This window comes from Phyllostomus discolor, chromosome 3, assembly GCF_004126475.2.
Source record: "Phyllostomus discolor isolate MPI-MPIP mPhyDis1 chromosome 3, mPhyDis1.pri.v3, whole genome shotgun sequence".
Taxonomy (NCBI): domain Eukaryota; kingdom Metazoa; phylum Chordata; class Mammalia; order Chiroptera; family Phyllostomidae; genus Phyllostomus; species Phyllostomus discolor.
The window spans coordinates 208,719,363-208,733,412 of NC_040905.2; the positions used below are offsets into that span (position 1 = coordinate 208,719,363).

Sequence of the window (14,050 nt, forward strand, 5' to 3'; positions counted from 1 at the left end):
TGGGCACTGTCCCGAGAGCGCACAGGTCTGCGGGCGGGTGTGTGCCCGGGCGCACGTGCAGGGAGGCGCGCAGGGCACTGTTTACGGGAGCCCCAAATGGGAAACGACCATAAAAAAAAGCCCGTCAGGGGCAGGATGGTCAGCTCCACTGTGGTGGGGTCGACCCCGGAATACTCTACGCCAGTGCAGATGACCTCCGACTCCTCACACTAACGTGGTGAGTCCGGCGACCATACCGGTGAGCAGAAGAAGCAGGTACAGAGGAGTACTTGCAGTGTGCTCTGACTTGCATAAAGGTCAAGTCCAGGCCAGACAGCCGCACTGTCTTCAAGTGCAGACGGAGCGGCAGAGTGATGCAGAGAAGTGCCCGCCGCTCCTCCGGACGGTGGTTCCCTTTGGAGGGAGGGCCGGGCGGGCGCTGCTGCGGCCCTGGGGGCTCTGCCCCCTCCCCTGCGTGGTGCTCGTGCAGACATTGGCTCCACAGTCGTTAGTGTGTTTGTTTTATTCGATCTCCACAGTGTGTGTTACAGTTTCACAGTGGGTAGTAGGCTTTAAAAAACCACCCGCTCAAGGCCCCCGGCCAGTGTCACGGCTGGGACTGGGGGACTCGGACCTGGCTCGTGTCCCGGGCCTCTCGTCTTCCCCGGGCTCCTTGCAAGGGGGATCGGGCGGCGCGGCCTTGGAAACTGCGCTGATTGAAAACCAGTCCCTTTTGGGGTGTCATTCCAAACACGGAAGTTAACCTTTGTTCTTGCCCCGAAAAAATGTTGTGTGGGATGCAGCCCCCAGTGGGTTCCCCCAGAGACGACTCCATGCCACGTGTGGGTCACGGACCGTGGCCGGTCCTTGTCAGAGCCACGGCCGCACCAATCACAGGAGGGAAGACACGGAGGTTTGCATTGAGCTCAATGAGTTTAACTTAGAGGTTTGTCCTTTCTCTCAAGACTGTGTCTGTCCCATTATTTGAGGTTAAAAAATGTTTTTAAATTGTGAAATTATGCTGATTATGTATCGTGGGTATGCTGTTGATTGAATTCTAGGTGAAATATATACATGTATATATAATTTTGGGGGTATAATCACAACTTGATTCCCTGATTTTTAAGAGCACATTTCCAAATCCAGTTTATTACCAGAAATACAGCCCTGTAAACAGGAGTGCCTAATTTTTGGTGTGACTTTTTGTTATTTGGCTATTTAAAGCCAGGCTCACCCCTGTTTGAAGCTTATAAAGGTATTTTCTCCATTAATTTTTAAAAACAATACTCTTCTCTATCAAAGCAAAAACATACGAAGTCGGGCGGCGGGTGCGGGGAGCCAGGTGGCGCTGACGAGTCTCTCACAGCGGAGCAGCGATGCCCACCCGCTCCCTTCCCCCGGGCCGGTCACCCCGGAAGCAGCCCCTCTGCTCCTTCTGGTTGTCTTCTTGACGTCTCTGAATCAACACTTGTGACGTAATCCCCAGACTCCTCCGTGTTAGACGCTGTCTGCTGGCTGACTTCCCGTGGGAGAGGAGGGCCCGGCTCTCCCCTGCTGCAGGCAGACGCTCCCTCCCCGAGAGGCGGCTTTCAGAAGGTCCTTGTCTGGGAGAATTTAAAAGTTAGCAACCCTATGTTGAATCCCGAAACATTTTGGGGGGAAGTGTTATTGGCTTATGAAATTCAAAAATGTACGACCAATGGTGAAGTAGATAGATGGTTGAGGGATGTGGGTATTAATGTGAACATTATTTGGGGTGAGAAGTCTTTATAGATGTTACAAGGGATGCATCTAAAGTGATGCTTTTATTTCCCTCAATCGCCCGCAGAGGAAGAACGGCGCCATAGTAGGTACTGCCCTCCCTCCACGAGAGGACAGTACCGCGGAGGTGGCTCTCCTTAGCTCTGTCAGGTGACCATAAGGTGACGGCTGTCCCAAAGCTCCTCTTTCCAGGTGACGTAGTTGACACAACCATACAAGAAGAAGTGAATCAAACTCCCCTGGTTTGATGTAACAAACTAGAATGTTTAACCTTGGAACTGTTGAGAGGGACAGTATTATACAGAGGGTATGTCTGGAATGTCCCTGTTGGGTGTATAAAAGAATATAATAAAACTACCCAATGGTTGATAAATAGACACAGCCTGGAAACCCTAAAGGAATTGAGATTATTTGGGACAGATGAGGAAAAAATTGAGGGGAGAGGCAAAAGTTTATTCTTGCCAGAATGAGGCTACATTTTCCATTTTCAGTTAGAGCAGATCAAGGAATTTACTTAGACTGAAACGGGAAGTGGGAAATACCCAGTGTGATGAGTGTCCGGTTCTCTGAAATCCTGAGCCGTGTGGGACAGTGGGACGCGGTGCGGGGCAGTGGGACGCGGTACAGGACAGCGGGACGAGATGTGGAACGCGGTGTGGACAGAGGGACGCGGTGGCTCTGTGGAAGGGGTAGTGGGCACCCCCCCCCCCCCGAGACGTTATCTGTGCCGGTCTGCAGGCAGCCTGTGTCTGCACTCCCAGTTCTGTGATGACGGGTTATTTCTCACTCACGGTGGCTGCTGTTCTTTGTCTAGTTGTGGAGGACATCAACAAGTGCAGGGAGCCGCTGCCCAGCCTGGAGGCCGTGTACCTCATCACTCCCTCCGAGAAGGTGAGCCCCTCCCCCAGACGAGCTTGGCTGAAGGCATGCGTGCCGGCTCAGTGTCTGCGCGGCACAGCCTGTCCCCAGTTTCTAGGTGAAGCGCGCATGGGACACGCTGCTCTGTTTAAGCAGGCAGCCCACGGACGGGGAGCGGGGGTGCGGGGAGGAGTGGCGGGAGCACTGAGCTTTCTGAAACGCAGCCACCGTGCGGAAAGCCAGTGTCGGGTCATTCTGGCTCCCTCCCCCTCGCACTCCCCGTCTGGGTAAGAAACCCCCTTCATCTAGTTAGGGGTCCACCTTCCCAACTCAGGTATTTGATGCTTTCAGGTTGATTTCATCAATATCCGACTAGTGTTCAGATTTACCCGTCTCACCGTTTCAGGGGTTTGGCTCAAATCAGCATCTGGACGAGGTCCACCTCCTTGCTTTTGGCTGATAGCCGTCTTAGGGCTGTCTTGCAGGCCCCGTAAATTCCCACCAGTTTTCATGCTTGCTTTTCACTTTTAAAAACCGACTCGGGTATGAGTTTCTGAAGATGCAGCTGCAATTGCCAGGACTTCATCACCGTGAACCTCTTGGAAGGTTTCTGGCCAGTTTCCTCCTCTGGGCGTCTCTCCTCAGGAGCCCATGTTATGGTGGCTCCAGCAGCTGACACTGTCGTTCTGGAATGATCTAGGAGGCTTTTGTTTGTGCTCTCAATCCTAATTTCAAGTCCCCAGAACTCAGTTACCACCGAACATGAGTTAGAATCATACATGAGAAATTCCCTGATGTTTTGTGCAAGTGGCTCGAAAGCCCTCTTGGGTGTAACTGGGTCCCGATGTAGGTTCCCTTTGCTTCCAGGGCTGGACTCTGCACTCAGTGCCCTCTCTCTTCCCTCTCCACAGTCCGTCCGCTCTCTCATCAACGATTTTAAGGACCCGCCGACCGCGAAGTACCGGGCCGCCCACGTCTTCTTCACCGACTGTGAGTACAGCTGTCACCTGCCACCCGGTCCTCCACGTCCGCCTTCCTGCATGGCAGGGCGGGACCACAGCCACGCCAGGGCGATAGGGGAGAATGGGGTTGTCACCACGAGTGTCCTGATCTTTTATTTTCTTTTCAGAAGAAAACATGCATAAGAGACAAACACAAGCACCCACCATACAAACCTGCTAGGCCATGCAGCCCTTCCCAATGAGAAATGGCGCCTCCCCCTAGGATTAGAGGGTTCAGTGGCGAGCAGAGTTGCCCCCAGCCAGCCTCGGTGTTTCACCATTGGGACTTGCAGCCGTCCCTGTCCACTCCAGGGGGCTTCCTCCGTCCCCGTCCCCTATCAGCTAGAGCCGTGCCACAGCCTGGCATCCGGTGTGCTCTTAGTGGAGGTCGTATGCGTGGGGCCCGGGGCACCAAGGTCTTGGTGCGTCCTCGTTGGTAGCAGAGAGAGGGGAGCAGGGCTGGACAGCTGCAGAGGGCACCCCAGTCACGGTTTCCCCCGTGTTCTCCTCCCTAGGAGGGACCCGCAAACTCACCCCTGAGGACGCAGGGAGAGGTGCTGGCAGGGAGTAATTTGTGCTATGTGAATGTGGGTGGCAAAGAGAGCGGGAGGACGACATTAGTGATAGTAATGGAACAGTAGTAACACGTTTCTGGGACCCTGCACCCACGTGCGGCCCGGGAGAGTCACGTGACATCATGGTTCCCCATCAAGGGCAGCTGAGCAGCTGCGTTCCTTAGAGAGTCCCGGGGAGACGCCTGCCTCACACCGCCCGCTGCTGTGATTTTCCTGTCTTTGTTTTTATGGTGTTTGTGTATGTTACACGTCTTTTTCTTTTCCTTTTCCCTTCTTCATTTTTTAAAGATTTTATTTATTTACTTTTAGAGAGAGGGGAAGGGAGGGAGAAAGAGAGGGAGAGAAACATCAATGTGTGTTTGCCTCTCATGCGCCCCCTACTGGGGACCTGGCCCACAACCCAGGCATGTGCCCTGACTGGGAATCGAACCGGCGGGCCTTTGGTTTGCAGGCTGGTGCTCAGTCCACTGAGCTGCACCAGCCAGGGCCCTTATCCCTTCTTAATCTCTTCTGGGTTTTTATTTCCTCTCCTCGACATAACACAGTCTCTCAATATCTCAGTCCTTATTGCCCGTCGTTTCTCTGTTCTGTGTTGAGGGTCTTGCAGGTGTTTTAATATTCCTTTTAGAGCCCAGAGGTAGTGGATATTTTAGGGTGGGATGAACTTTTTATTTGCCTTTTTAAAATCCAAATAACTAAAGGATCCACCAGACACACGTGACGACTGAAATGAGCCCGCAAAAGGACAGAGAAACCTACTCAGTGTCTTCCGTCATTCTTGCAGCGTGTCCAGACGCCCTGTTCAACGAGCTGGTAAAATCTCGAGCGGCCAAAGTCATCAAAACTCTGACGGAAATCAACATCGCCTTTCTCCCCTACGAGTCCCAGGTGAGGCTGAGTCGGGAGTGCGTGCGGCCGCGTCTCTGTTACTCCGTCAGGCACTCCGAGGGGGCGGGGGAGGGGAGACGCCATGCTCTGGACTCCTGCCCGCCGTGCTGCAAGTGGGCGTGTAGGTGATGGAAAGAGGGGGTATCCCCAGGGGTCTGCCCCGCCCTCACCTCACCCCGCAGTTGCATCTGACCTTCTGGAAGCCCTGGTGCCTTTCTCTGTGTGCACTGCCCTTGCTCCCGTGCTCACTCCAGCTGGCCGACTCCTGACTAGCCAATCCACAAGGAGCCTGGAGGGAGTGACGGGAAGGGACCAGACAGCACCCATCTGCTGTGAGGGAGCCTGTTTTTGTGTGCAGAGGGCCTCAGCCTGTCACGTGCTGAGAGAACAGATGGTGGCCTTCGTCATTCGCCATTAATGCTTCCCATGCCAGCTGCCGTGGCGGCACACCGCCCCCTTGGAAGAGCTCACAGCTATTAAACCAGGGAGGGCGAAGCTGGCTGCGAGAGAGCGCGTAGCATTTCTGTCCTGGTGTCGTGAGGTTTGCTGAGATGCCTTCTCCGGGCAAACAGAGAAACGAAACAACAGGACCGGTAGCACTCTGTAGAGAGATCAACAAATGGTCGTGGCCCGTGGGATCTTTGTAGGTCAGCCCCTAGCCACCAGGGAGGGACCTATTCTTAGCACAGGAGGGACAGAAAAAAACGCCTCTGTCCCGGCTCACTGGGCTGACACCCATCCCCAGCCAGCCCGAGTGCAGGAAATGTGTTTTCTCCCCGTGAGCCCCGTCCCTGCCTGGGTCGGAGAAAGTCCAAGCGTGTCATGTTTTATAGATATTTGAAAAGTAATAAACTTAAAAAAAACAGCCCTCAGGTTTTCTGCGTGATCAGGGCGGTTTACATAAGTGAGCTGAGAGGATACTGACAGCTGGTAGGCTGGGCAGTTTAAGAGAAAACTGGAAACTTCTGGAACTCTCCACAGAGAAAGAAAAAAGAAAAACAGAACATACTGCTGAGGATATGAAATTATTAAATCAAAAAGCTCTGTTATACGCAGAGTCCCAGCCAAATTTCTAGCTTTCCCTTTGCCTACTTACCGAACCTGCAGCCGCCCGGACGCCCGACGCCAGCCCCCTCTCCTGCCCTCCTCCTGGCCCCTCCCCGTCCGTCCGCCAGGCACTGCTGCCTCGGGGCCTTGGCACCAGCCACCCCCTCCGTGTGGAGGCCTCCCTGCCGGCGAGAAGCTCCCCACCTCCCTCAAGCCCTCGTGCAAATGGCACCTTCTCAAGGAGGCCCTGTCCGCCCTGACAGCCCTTGTGGGCATTCTCTCCCTGCTTTATTATCTTCCCAGACACTTACCAATTCCTCACATGCCGTAAAGCTCACTTTTCACTGTGCTTACCGTTTCTTTGTCATCTGCCATCCCTTCCCACGCTCCACGAGGACAGTGCTGTTTGGGTCACTGGCAGCTCCCCGTGTTTATTTAGTGCAGTGCCCGGCACCGTGCACGGCCCGCACGCGTCTGAAGAGTCAACGACAACGTGTTCCGTAGACTCGCCGCCAGGGTTGGGGGAAATTCCGACAGCGCGCCGTCCCGGGTGCAGACGCTACAGGCGCCGGTGCCTTTGCCTCCTCCTCAGGTGTACTCCCTGGACTCCGCCGACTCCTTCCAGAGCTTCTACAGCCCCCACAAGGCTCAGATGAAGAACCCCATCCTGGAGCGCCTGGCGGAGCAGATCGCGACCCTGTGCGCCACCCTGAAGGAGTACCCTGCCGTGCGGTACCGGGGGTAAGGCGGCGCCTCGGGGGGCTGCCCCGACGCCTCCCTCGCCTTCAGTTCCCGTGGCCATTGTCTCCGGAGGGTCAGGGTTTGAATGTCAGGCATTCGTAGTTATTCTTCCAGTGGTTTCGTCATTTTCTGAATTTTACTGTGAATATAATACAAACAGAAAAGAGCGTGAAAGACACATGTGTCCAGTTATGAGGAACTAAAATATGAACCCCTGTGCGATGGCAGGCCAGGTCTCCTGCAGTTTGTCATCTCTTTCTGACCTTTAGAAACAAACACCATCCTTATAGAAGACATTTCAGAGTAAGAGGAAAGAAAAAGAGCGTTTCTCCAAAGGACACATTGCTCAGGTTTTAAGAGTCATCCGAGTGTCACTTACCTGCCGTGTGCTAAGTGCTGGGGGACCCAGCCTGAGGACACGGCCCCTGACCTGCACAGGGAGTTCAGGCACCAGCGTGCACAACTCAGACGGGCACCGCCGGACAGGCGAGCCCAGCGCCGGGGCACTCACGGTGGGGAGAGGGCCCTTCAAGCCGAGAGGATCAGGGACAGCTTCAGACGGGAGGTGACGTTTGAACCAGGTCTTGAAGGTCAGGTTTGGAGGAGGAGAAGGGCCTTTTCTGTGGACATTTGGCTGTTGCCATTGACACTAACAAAAGTGTGGAGTGGGAAAAGCCAAGGGCAAGTTTGAAGAGGACGGGGAGGCCAGCACAGTGTAGGCGCAGGGCACCCGGGTGAGACGGGGCCGTTTCTGGAGGCCTCAGATGGCGCCTTTGGTATCGTGTCCTTTAGGAGCCGCCACCAGGAAATGGGGTAGGGGGCTGGCAGTGCGGCCAGTGCGCTGCTGTGGGAGTGCGAGCAGGAGTCGGGCGAGGAGGCGGCGGAGGGGGTGGGGGGGGACTCCGAGAGGAGCCGAGGGCCTGAACCTGGAGTGCACGGGTCAGCGTTCACCCGTCCTGGTGCCGCATTTTCTGCTGGATGCGTAGCCCTGGAAACACGGCTTTCTCCGTCTGCCCCGGCATTGGCCGCCCTCTGCCACGGGTGTGCACTGGCAGAAGCTGGTGGAGGTTAAAGAATGGGGGCCGAGGCTGTACCCCTGCCAGTGGGGTGGGAGATTACATTCCCTGGAGGGGGGGGTGGGGCACTGAGTGCGTAGCCCCAGCCGGGCCAGGTGGCAGGCAGCAGCCTCCCGCTGAGTACAGCTGGGTGGGGCCCCAGGAAATGCTGCCAGGCCGAGCCCAGGGGGTAAGGTTCAGAGGTTCTCACTTACACCACCTGGCTCTGCCTGCAGAAAGTGTCACTTGGTGTCAAAACAAGACCCAGGGGAATTTGATTGAGGGAAGTGAGGACCTGGTGGGTCAGGCTCACACGGCCCAATCGTGGGAAAAAGGTGGTGGTCAGGGCCCTCCTCAGACCTGTGGTGGTTTATCTGAAACTGCTTGGAGAGACCCCCTCTGTTTTCACCTCCATCGTTAAAAAGGAACTAGAAAATCACTTGTTTATGTTCCAGGCACTGGGCTACGTATTTTGTTCTGTGCGCCCTTTTTAATTGTACGTGTAATGCGTGAAAGTATCCTCACTGTCAAAGAGCGGTGCAGGTGAAGCTCCCGCCTCCCGCGACCTTGCCCGCACCCACGCCGCCCGCCTTTCTGCCCCGAGGCCGCTCACCCGGTGTCACCCTCCTTTGTCAGGGAATACAAGGACAATGCTTTGCTGGCTCAGCTGATCCAGGACAAGCTCGATGCCTACAAAGCTGACGACCCAACCATGGGGGAGGTGAGTCTGGACCTGGACCACACGATTCTTTCACCAAGTGACCCCTGCGTGGGTGGCAGTCCTGGGGACGGCTCCGCTGCTCTCAGAGCAGACGCAAGTGCCACCTTTCCTGCCCGTGGGCCTCTGGTGGACTGCTCAGGCCCGTGGGCCGGCCGCTTGAGGTTCTGTTCAGCGTTGCCAGGGTGACCGGCTTGTTTCTGTCCTCGGGGGCCTCCCTGGGCTCAGCACTGAGAGCCCTGCACCCTGGGACCCCCCAGGAGTGCAGTGTCAGCCCCAGAAGATGGACCTCGGCACGACCACCAGACCTCGTTCACTAGTGTGGACGTGTGCTCGTGTGTGTGTGTGTGTCCGTTGTGTTTAACTGTATCACGTACAGAGGCTCGTGTAACCCCACTGTGGTCCGACACGGAGTTTCTCATCATCTTGGTTTTGAAACCGAAAGCCCCACGTCCTGGGAACCCGCTCAGGCCCAGGCAGACTGCATGGGGGCGGCCCACTTGTCACGGAGCCCAGGTGGTTCTGTCCTTTGTGAATTCACTTCGGGCCCCAGCCACAGTTTCAGACCTGCCTCCAAGGACCCTCACGGTGAAATGGGCACATTGGATTCTCTCTCGCATGGCCTTTACTGGCTTTCTTGTGAAGCAGTGAAGGGACTGCATTCAGTGCTATTTTGCTGGGTTTTCCCTCCGGGTCACTGCCTGCTGCCCCTTTACAGGAGGGGCTGCGCCAGTTGCGGAAGGCAGCACTGGATGGAGTGGCTGGTGAAGGCTCCCTGTGTCCTTCCCCCTAGGGCCCGGACAAGGCTCGCTCCCAGCTCCTGATCCTGGACCGCGGGTTCGACCCCAGCTCCCCCGTGCTCCACGAGCTCACTTTCCAGGCCATGAGTTACGACCTGCTGCCTATCGAGAACGACGTGTACAAGTAAGTGCGCGCTCCCGGGGGGACCGCAGCTCTGCGAACGAACCAGAAACCCCTCTGGTTTGTCGTCAGGGCGCCATTAATCGCAGGAAAGGCAGGTGCACTGATAACCTTGCCAGGAAGCCTGCAAGCTCTCTTGTGAGCTCCCAAAGTCCACGTGGTGTTTCTGGCCAGGAACTCGGGCCCCTTGTGGGGGAGAACGAGGGCTTCGGTTCGTAGCTCTCTTTACCTCAGCCCGCAGCCTGCTTGGCTGTGTCGGCACGTCAGTTTGGGCACGTGCGCGTGTCCTGTTCAGAGTTGCACCTTCTTCCTTTCAGAGCACCAAATATAACGGCAGAAATACCAACAGGAGTTTCTCACTCCAGTTTATTTGCAGAGGAGCTGTTTTCTTTTTTAGAAACACTTTCCTGCCCTGGCAGCTAGGGCTGAGTGGATTGAGTGCTGGCCTGCGAACCAAAGGGTCACCAGTTCAATTCCCAGTCAGGACACATGCCTGGGTTGCGGGCCAGGTCCCCAGTAGGGGGCATGTGAGAGGCAACCACACACTGATATTTCTCTCCCTCTCTCTCCCTCCCTTTTCTTCTCTTTAAAAATAAATACAATGAAATCTTAAAAAAAAAAAAAAAAACATATTCCTTGGTAGAAATCATTAGAAACTCAGTTTGTAAAAACATGTTTTACTTGTATGGAAACGGACTGCGTTGCTTCCGTGTGATTTGCTTTACAACGTCGATCATAAAGATAGCGGCTTCGCAGTGGAGGCTCTGAGAATGTGGGTGAATGTCTGCTCTTCTCCCTTTGGGGCCTGTGGTTCCTGCCTTCCCGCGGATGTCCGTGGTTCCACAGGCCGTCGTAGGCGGAGGGCCTGTGGCGGGCAGCTGCTGAAAGGTCCTTAGGCTCCACGCACTGGAGGCTGGCGCCCGGTCCTTTCTGAGAGGGGGACAAACCATGATCTTTGTCCCTTATAAGTAACTTAGAACCAGGTGGCTCGGGTGGTGCCTGCATCAGATGACCCGGAGGGACCTGAGACAGGACCTCGGGCCGGCTGAGCTGCAGGAGAGCTTTGGGGCCCCCCGCCCTCAAGGAACCACCGCCTTTCCTGCCCATCCGGCAGAGGCCGGGCGTCGTGGGGCTTGTGGACTGGTTCTGCCGACGCCCGTCTGCCGCGGGCTGCGAGCCCTTGTTTGCTGTAGACGGAGGGGGCTTGGACGGACTCTGTGGGGACCCCGCAGGTACGAGACGAGCGGCATCGGGGAGGCGCGGGTCAAGGAAGTGCTCCTGGACGAGGACGACGACCTCTGGATAGCGCTGCGCCACAAGCACATCGCCGAGGTGTCCCAGTAAGAGCCCCCTTCCTTCTCCGCCCTCCCCTCTCGGGGGTGCCGTTTCCCCCCACGTGCGGTTTCCGGTGTGCGTGCTCTGGGCAGCTGTGGGGAGCGAGCTCCTCGGGGCACGGAGTCGCTGCCTCGGCCAGGCACCAGCGTGCGCCCCTGTGCCGACAAGGCCCTTCTGCTCTCTGAGCCGGGGCTCCAGCAACCTCGGGAAGCTAGAAAACCCATTCTGTGGGGGGGGCCTTGGGGTTTTGGGAGAGCATGTGTAGCTCTCTCAGCAAAATGCTCTATAAACACTAAACCTGTACAGTGAGTCCGTTCTATTGAAAGATGCAGGCGCCCCACGCAGTTCGCTCTCACGGAGCTGGTGGGCTCTTTCCCTCCCGTTCGCGTACCTGAGTCCTGAGCCAGAACTGAGGTCTCTGTCCCCGCTCAACCTGCTTGGCTTTGAAAGTGTTTCAGCATGTTTCCAACATCTAAACATTGTTACATGGCCTTTAAACAATTGTTTTTACAAAAAAGACAAACATTCTGCTACATTGAGCTGGCATAGCCTCAGGGAATGTACAAGGAAGAGAGAAATAATAGTGTTGGTTAGCTCTGTTGTTTAGAAGTGGTCTCCACAACATTGGGGTCACTCAGCTTTAGGAAAACGTGACTCACTAGTGTTTAAATTTATCTGTGCAGTAAATACGTACTTTATTGTACTAATGGGTATATTTTGCAACATATCCCAAAACATAAATTTGAAAAAGATGGCGTAAAATGAACATAAAATAGATGTCCTAATATTTTCTTCTCTCTTCTTGAATCATCCCATACACCCCACCCTGGAGAGCCCTGGTTTGGAATACTAGTTAGAAAAACGCTTTAGAAAGTCTCTTAGAAAGCCACTTTCGATGCACGCCTCGCTGGCAGGAGAGGCCACCACGTCTCCCTAACAGCAGAATCTGGCGCTGGCCCCGCAGCGCCCAGACGGAGGCGCTCAGTGCTGCGCTGAAGCTTAGCCGCCTCCTTCTGTCTTCCAGGGAGGTCACCCGCTCTCTGAAAGACTTTTCTTCCAGCAAGAGGATGAACACGGGGGAGAAGGTAAACCACACGCAAGGGTGCTGCAGCGCCCTCTGGGCTGGTCCCCGCGCGCTCTCTGGGAGCAGGGGGCGCCTCCTCGGCCTCACACCAGGGAGTCGGGGCGGGGGGGGTCATCGTCCTTCCTGTGTCTGCGAGCATTTTCTCTTGTTTTTGCATCAAGATGGAGATCTGGAGCCTATCTTTTGATATTTCTAGAGAGCTTCTTTTTGTTACTTTTAGGATTCATATTTGCTGTTTTGGGTCATGATTCATTTTCAGCCGGAAGGACTGCAAAACCTTTTTTAGCTTGCGGGGGAATTAGAATTCATGACCTAACTTTCCTGGGCCTCCCATCCTGGCCGCCCGTCAGAGGCGGCTTGCTCATCCTGGTCAAGGAGGGTGCGGCCCTGCATGTGTCACTCCCTCAGGAGCCACTCAGAACCACTCGGTGGCTTCCTGTCCCCTCCCCGTGGACGCAGGCCCCGCCCGCCCGTGCGTCTCACGGCGCCTGTCTCGTCAGGCCGCAGAGCCTCCCTCTGGTCTCGTTTCTGTCCCCCTCCTGCGTCTCCCTGCCGCCTCGCCCCGGCCACACCTGAGCTCCTTCCCTGAGCCTCACCTGTGAAGTTCCAGCCCTCTGCTCTGGTGGCGTTTTTTTGTGGGGGGCGCGTGTGGGGAGCGGGGATCCTTCCTGACCCCTCCACTCCCCAGACTAGGGAAGCCTCTGCTCGGGGCGCGCCCCGCTCCGACGCCCCCAGGGGGCGCCAGTCCAGTCCACTCCGCGGGATGGTGGTTCCTCTGCTCCTTCAAGGCGGAAACTCTTGAAACTTTACTTTCTGGCCATCGTATCTCCAGCACCTGAAAGTGCCTGGCCTGTGGTAGTCATTCAACAAACTCTTCTTGGACAAATGAGTGGGGTTGGGCGGGTCACACAGTTAGGAAGTAAACAGACCCCTTCACCTGTCGGGATGCAGAGTCCAGACGGTTTTCACCTCTCCCCACAGTCCACGCGTGCACACAGCTGCAGCCTTGCTGCTGGGATGACCGTGAACTTGATGCCAAGAGTGCTTGAGCTGCGGGCCCAGAGAAGCAGCACTGTGCTCTCAGTAACTGTCTAGTCCAATAAGTAAGACGTAATTGCTGGACGTCAGAGTTCAGTCCTCCACCTGTGGGACAGTCATGGTGTGGGGGTCAGTAGTTTGTTTGTTTTTTGAGCCAGAGGCCTGGCAGCCTAAACACATGACCTGGTGTTTAACGGCTTCATTCTGAGAGTCCCGGGGCGCACTTGGGGGCCCCGGGCTGGCTGCTGGCCTGGCCCGTGCACACCAGGCTCGCACAGCCTCTTAGCTCAGGGCGTGGGTGCGAGCCCACGTGCTTTCCTTGCCCTTCCAGACCACCATGCGGGACCTGTCCCAGATGCTGAAGAAGATGCCCCAGTACCAGAAGGAGCTCAGCAAGGTATGGCGGTCCAAAGCGACCGATCGGAATCGTGCATGCACACAGCCTCCGAAAGGCATCTCCGAGGCCCGCTGCACGAACCAATGCTCTAGCATCTGCGGGTTTTCAGACTCTTCGGTTTTTAGTCAGCATGAACGGAGGTGGGGCTAGACAGCTTGTTTTCTATTTTTTCTCTTTATCTTTCCCGTCCCTCTTCTCATGGACCTCACCACGGGGCTGCTTGAGTGTTACCACGACATGGCAGCTGGCTCCCCAGACTCAGTGACAGAGAGAGAGAGAAGTCACAGTGCCCTTTACGTCCTGATCTGGGATGTCACACGTCACTTCCTCCACACTGTCCGTTAGAAGCGAGTCCCTAAATCCAGCCCGCACTCAAGGACAGAGGAACTAAGCTCCTCCCCCTGGAGGGAAGGATATCAAAGAATTTGTGGACACATCGTGAAACCGTCACACACCCTGCCCACGAAGGGTTCCTTCCTCCTCGGGCCTCGTTTGCACCGTGGTCTGTCCCTCTCTCCTGGCGCACAGACCTCCCTGCCTCGTGGCGTTTACGTGCCGGCCTGCGCACGCGTCCTCCCCTTCACCGGGCTGCGGACGCCGCGGTGCCCAGCCGGTGTCTGTGCGTCGCAGGTGCCCGGCCCATGTTGCCCGG

General features: G+C 56.0%; 1 protein-coding gene across 2 annotated transcripts in view; it reads left to right on the forward strand.

Moving 5' to 3' along the window:
- Window positions 1-14,050, forward strand: part of STXBP1 (syntaxin binding protein 1) — a 59,137-nt gene that overhangs the window by 30,186 nt on the left and 14,901 nt on the right. For both annotated transcript variants that reach the window (XM_028525124.2, XM_028525123.2), the window contains exons 4-12: window positions 2,555-2,631; window positions 3,510-3,588; window positions 4,959-5,062; window positions 6,702-6,850; window positions 8,542-8,626; window positions 9,417-9,547; window positions 10,777-10,884; window positions 11,904-11,964; window positions 13,333-13,398. In XM_028525124.2, coding sequence (XP_028380925.1) covers window positions 2,555-2,631; window positions 3,510-3,588; window positions 4,959-5,062; window positions 6,702-6,850; window positions 8,542-8,626; window positions 9,417-9,547; window positions 10,777-10,884; window positions 11,904-11,964; window positions 13,333-13,398 — 860 coding nt within the window. The remainder of the gene's footprint in view (window positions 1-2,554; window positions 2,632-3,509; window positions 3,589-4,958; window positions 5,063-6,701; window positions 6,851-8,541; window positions 8,627-9,416; window positions 9,548-10,776; window positions 10,885-11,903; window positions 11,965-13,332; window positions 13,399-14,050) is intronic.